This window comes from Tupaia chinensis, unplaced genomic scaffold, assembly GCF_000334495.1.
Source record: "Tupaia chinensis unplaced genomic scaffold, TupChi_1.0 Scaffold000418_1, whole genome shotgun sequence".
Taxonomy (NCBI): Eukaryota; Metazoa; Chordata; class Mammalia; order Scandentia; family Tupaiidae; genus Tupaia; species Tupaia belangeri.
The window spans coordinates 1257002-1262671 of NW_006159923.1; the positions used below are offsets into that span (position 1 = coordinate 1257002).

At 50.6% G+C, this 5670-nt stretch overlaps 1 protein-coding gene across 3 annotated transcripts in view; it reads left to right on the forward strand.

The window, feature by feature from the left end:
• Positions 1–5670, forward strand: part of TTLL9 (tubulin tyrosine ligase like 9) — a 45592-nt gene that overhangs the window by 9147 nt on the left and 30775 nt on the right. For all 3 annotated transcript variants that reach the window (XM_006154728.2, XM_027774275.1, XM_027774274.1), the window contains exons 4-5: positions 1251–1362; positions 2084–2269. In XM_006154728.2, coding sequence (XP_006154790.1) covers positions 1251–1362; positions 2084–2269 — 298 coding nt within the window. The remainder of the gene's footprint in view (positions 1–1250; positions 1363–2083; positions 2270–5670) is intronic.

A 5670-nucleotide genomic window follows, 5' to 3' on the forward strand; every position in this document is an offset into this window, starting at 1 on the left:
CACCATCCCCACCCTCATCCCGCATTCCCTTTGTCTCCCAGGTCCTTGTCTCCCTTTGTTTTTCTCCCACTTTTCCGGAGAGACCTCTGGGACTTGTCCCAAAGTGGCTGTGACATTTATTTAGCGCCCACCATGTATCAAGCGCAGTATTCATGTCATCTGTATCTTATTTAAGCCCTATAAGCATCTGGTAAGATGCGATTACGTTCAGGAGTATTAAGCCAGTTGCTTAAGGTCACCCAGCACATAGTTTCAGAATGGGATTCAAACCAAGTCTAGGTTGACTGGTGCATGGCCAGTGTCCCACGGCTCTCAGTAGAGTGAGGGATGCTGATTTGAATCCTCCAGTGTTGGGTCTGGGTCAAGGACTGCTCTTCTCTACGTGCTGACTAGTCATGTGACCAAGAACAAGTTAGTTGACCTGGGAACTCACATTTCTTTTATTGGGCTCTGGGGATACTAAGACAAACAAGGCTACAATGCTTAGCACATAGTAGGTGCTATTATTAAGTTTTGGGTGCATGTAGTAACAGAGACTCAAAGTAAAAGAGGCTAGAAGAGTATTTATCTGTTCCACTGAAGTCCACGTGCAGGAAGTTCAGACATGGCGAGGGGGCTCCACAGAAGTGTGAGGTCCATTTGCTTCCATCGTTCCACTCGGCTCTCCCTGGGGTTCTCATGGTCCAAGGGAGATCGATTCACGTTCCAAGCAGCAGTAGGTGGGAGGGAGGCAAGGATAGTCACGCCCTTCCCTGAAAGGACACATCGATATACAGGCTGTCTGTCATTGACCTTGCTAAGCAGCACTTGCCTGTTTTATCTAATCCCACTGCAGGCTGCAGGGGTGGCAACTCAGAGGTCTTGGGGGCCCAGACTGGAAGCATGACCAGGCAAGGTTGCCCTAGGCAGTGGTGGACAATGTGGTCTGAAGAGGGCATGCCCTGTCTAGCATGCTGGCTGCTCCTGAGTCCAGCCAGTAAGTGCCTGGAGGCACTCTGGGTTGATGTGGCCAGATCTGATCACTCAAGGGAAGCCAACAACCTGGATTTTTGTGGGAACATCTCCCCAGTTTATGCTCTGGCTTAACAAGGCACATAGTGGCAGCCCATAGCCACCTTCCTGAGACACCTGATGGACATCTGGTTACATATCCTTCTTCAGGCTCCCTTGGCTACACCTTCCTGGGTCATAGACCCCCAGCAATGCTGAGGTTCTTAGATCCTGATCTTTGTCCCCCTATGCCCCTGCAGCGAAGGGGAGTGGGATTTCTACTGGTGCGATGTCAGCTGGCTCCGGGAGAACTTTGACCACACCTACATGGACGAGCATGTGAGGATCAGTCATTTCCGGAACCACTATGAGGTGAGCTGGGCCAGCTGGACAGGACAGCAGCAACCAGCTTATGGTTGAATACAAGGATATAAGGAGTGGAGTGAAAAAATGTAAGGGGATTTTGGAGTACATGCCAGGTAGAGAATACATCATCTAGATATATGATGAATGAAATGGTTTGAGGGTGTAAGGACCTTGGGCCTGAGGACCAGGGTGTTGTGGGGTGAGGATTTGAGGTCACAGGCATTATCAGCCCTAGAGATGTGAGGGGCAGGCTGATGTGGGGGAGTACAAGAATCAGGGCAGCAAGATGTTTTGGAGATTAAAGTGATTAAGGGTGGAGGCGAGTTGAAAGGTTTGGGGTCTAGAGATGGGAAGGAGGTCTGGAAGGAACCAGATCTCAAAGATGGGTCTGGAAAAGCCAGGGGTGGGAGATTTTACCACGGTTAGTGTATTCTGGTAGTTAAAACATCACCTTGGGAGTCAGGTCCAGGTCAAATCCTGACTGTACTGCCTATTAGTTGGAAAACTCTGGCCAACTGCCTTAACCTTTCTGAGCTTCAGTTTCCTCAGCTGTGAAGTGGGGGTAACTATGATTAGAAGGTGTTCAAAGTTATTCTTAACTGTTGTTGTTATTTTATGGGCTGGAGAACTGCGGCTGCTCCAGCTGGCAGGATGGCCAGGGTTGGGATGGGAGATGGAGCAGGGCAGTGAGCAGGAGGCTAAGTCCTGCCCTGCCCACGCTGCCCAGCTGACCCGGAAGAATTACATGGTGAAGAACCTGAAGCGGTTCCGGAAACAGCTGGAGCGCGATGCAGGAAAGCTGGAGGCAGCCAAATGTGACTTCTTCCCCAAAACCTTCGAGATGCCCTGTGAATACCACCTTTTTGTGGAGGAATTTCGCAAAAACCCAGGAATCACTTGGATCATGAAGCCTGTGAGTGCCTGGTTCCAGGGGCTGGGGGTGGGGGCCAGTGGGAGGGAGGGAATCCTGGGTGCCAGAGCAGGGTCCTTCCCAGCCCATGTAGGACCATACTGTGCCTGGGAATTTTACCTTAGAGGCACAGCATGCCTTCCCTAAGGGCAGGTTTTAGTTCGGCTTCTCTGCAGCGTGTGGACCCAGGCACACAGTAGGTGCTCAGTAACTGTTTACTGAATGCACATGTGATCCTCAGGACACCAGCCAGGGAGTCCAGAGCCTCCCTCCTGACATGGAAGAGAAAACGCCAGGCCATGCCAAATGCTTTACCTGTGTTGTCCCAATCCCCATCATGACCCCAGGGGAGGTATGGCTTGTTCCTCTTTAAAGAAGGAGACCCTGGGGCTTTAGTTCAAGCATCCCACAGATATTTAGTGAGCATTTGACCTGTGCCAGGCATAGATCGAAGCATTGGGGATACAGTGGTCCTCGAGGGCCTACAGAAGCAAACGGAGGCTCCGTGTTAGCTACAGCTACACCGACTGTCATCAGGAGACAGCTGTCAGCAGAGGGGAACAGCCGGAGGATCTCCCCAGCCAACAGGCTTCTCTGAAGAAGTCAGAGATGCTGCTGGGAGGCCAAACCCCTTAGCTCAGATATTAACTGTACCACTTACTGGCTGTGCGACCTCAGGCAGATTACTTAACTTCTCTCTACCCCAGTTTTCCCATCTGCGAAGTGGGCTTACTGCAGCACCTGTCCCCTAGTGTTGTGGGACTGAGCAAGTGTACACAGGTAAAGCGTAATAAAACCTCAACAAACCGTGGTGGCTGTGGTTGTTATAAGAACGTGTCCTGAAGGATATGAAGAGGTCAGCCTTGTAAAGGGTGGAGTAGAGAACAGGATCTTGGGCAGTCATGTGCAAAGGCCGTGTATCAGAATGTGGCTATTGGGACCAGCAGATGGCATAACGGTTACATTGCTGGACAGCCATGTAGTTGACCATGGCTCGAGTCCCGTACCCACTAGCTAAAACCTCAAGCTGGGTGCATGTGCGTATGTGCCCAAAATTCTAAGAGGAGAATGGAGGAGAAGGGATTGTGGTGTAGCCATCCTTCCTGGGGGTGGGGGTGATTTCTTGCTTTCTGTCTCTCCAGTGAGTGCATACGCCCTATAGCAAAAATCTCTCCTAAAAAAAAAAAAGAAGAAGGTGGCTATTTGGTGACCAAGAAACCGAGTAGAGGAGAGGGTCTGCCTGGGCTGACCTCGCAACCACAGCCTTGAATGACATCATCAAAGCCCACTGTGAGAGTGTGCTGGTTCCAGGGATGGAGCTGGGGGTGGGGTAGGAGGTGCAGCTCTTCCTTGTGGAGCTGGAGACTGGGCCTTGTGTTGGCTGATTCAGACTTAGCCAAAACATCAGTTTGGGAGGCAGAATGGGCAGGGGCAGATAAAAATAATGGATGCTCCCAATGGGGACTGGCTCTGCCTGGGTCCTTTCCCCGTACATCTCTCCTGTCAGTGAGGAGCCCTCTTGGCTGGAGCAGTCGGTATTAGGCACGGGAGGTGTTAAGCACTAGGCAGATTCCAGCTCCAGCATTATCCTCTCAGACAAATGGTAATTTGTGCTAATTGGGAACAGCAATCGCATATTAAGTTGATTCCTTTCCCAGCCCACCGCCTTTGTTAGCAGCAGACGCAAGACAGCTGTAATTAAGAGGTGGCATCTTGGCTGTGTGTGCATGCCCCGCATGCGTGCTCACTTTCCCTCTCTCCCACGGGGAGTGGGTGCTGCTAGTCAGGGGCGCCTGGGTTCTGATCTGTATCCACCACTTACAAGCCAAGTGACCCTGCTCAGGTTACTCAACCCCTCTAAGACCCTCTAAGTCATTTTCTTTGTAAAGTGGAATTAATGAGCATATTGCCCTCACAGGGTTGTGAGAGAATTCAATGGTATTATACATGTTAAATACATGAATTATACAAGCTATATGAAGGGCTTGGCATTAGGTGCCCAGTAATTGATCATTTTCATTGTTATTTCTCAGAATTCAGGAAATGCCTTCCCTTCTCCCTGCCCACTAGAAAAGCACCAAACCAGTGTTTCTCAAACTGTAATGCACCCATGCATCATCTGGGGGTCTGGTTACAGTGCAGCACCTGGTCCAGGACGTCTGGCTGGGGCCTGAGTGTGCACGTCTAGCCAGTACCCAGGCGATGCCCGTTCTGCTAGTCCACAGAAACACTTTGAATATTGAGGTCATGGAGTGGCCCTTTTCAAGTTGGGAGTACAGCAGAGTCTGCAGAGGGGTCAGGTGGCCTCAAAAGGGAGAAGGCAGCGGCATCTCCTCTCCACCCATGGAAACCTCTTCCCCACTGAGCCTGAGCCCTGGCCCAACTCAGAGGCTTGCAGTCACCCCTGGGGAATATAAGAACAGGCCCCTAGGTGTGGCATTTAAAAGAGAGCTTATGCAAGCAGCCCAGTCCAGGCTGTCTGACTCAGTGAGCCTGGGGAGGAGCTTGGCATTTCTAACCAGTGCCCAGGAGTATGTCAGGATTCTCTAAAGAAATGGAATCCGGAGGGGTGGTGGGGGGGTTTAAGGAATTGACTCATGTGATATAGCCAGCGGTGACATCTGAAATCTGTAGTCTGGAAACTCAGACAGCAGTTTTCTGTTACAGTCATTTTTCTTTATTTGTGCATGAGAGAGAGAGAGAGAGAGAGAGAGAGAGAGAGAGAGAGAGAGAGAGAGAGAGAGAGAGGAGAGCACCCCTACAGGGTCTGATCATGGGCAACCCCCTTCTTCCAGTCATCCAGCCATCAGATCATGGCCACTCCTGTGTGTGCCATGCATGATTCAGGACGACTGGGCTAGGGATTTGAACTGCAGTTGCCATGTGGCTTCCAGCACTGCAGTTCGGCACTCTACCCCCTGTGTTACCATGGCAGGGCTTACATTACAGTCTTGAGGCAGAATTGCTTCTTTGTCACAGCTCCAAAGTCCTCGACTGATTGGATGAGGCCTACCCATGTCATCAAAGGCAATGCCCTTTATTTAAAGTTACTGGTCTGCAGAATTCCTTCAGAGCAACACCTTGATTAGTGTTTGACCAAATAACTGGGCACCATAGCATAGTCAAGTTGATACCTAAAATTAACCAACGCACTAAGTTGTGAGGGTGCTGGTCCAGGGACCACATTTTGAGAACCCCTGGGTTAGACAGTTAGTTCTGGGATCTCATTTGGATTCTTTTGGAGAGAAAGAAGGATTTTTAAAAACAGAATATTACTCTAAATTTAGAGAACAGAGGGAAGAGTCCCCAGAACCCCACTCTTCCCACAAGGCCTGTCTTTGTCACCCAGTTGGTCCTTGTCCACCGTAGGCAACAGTTTTCACAGCTGCCGTGGCCAGGCCTGT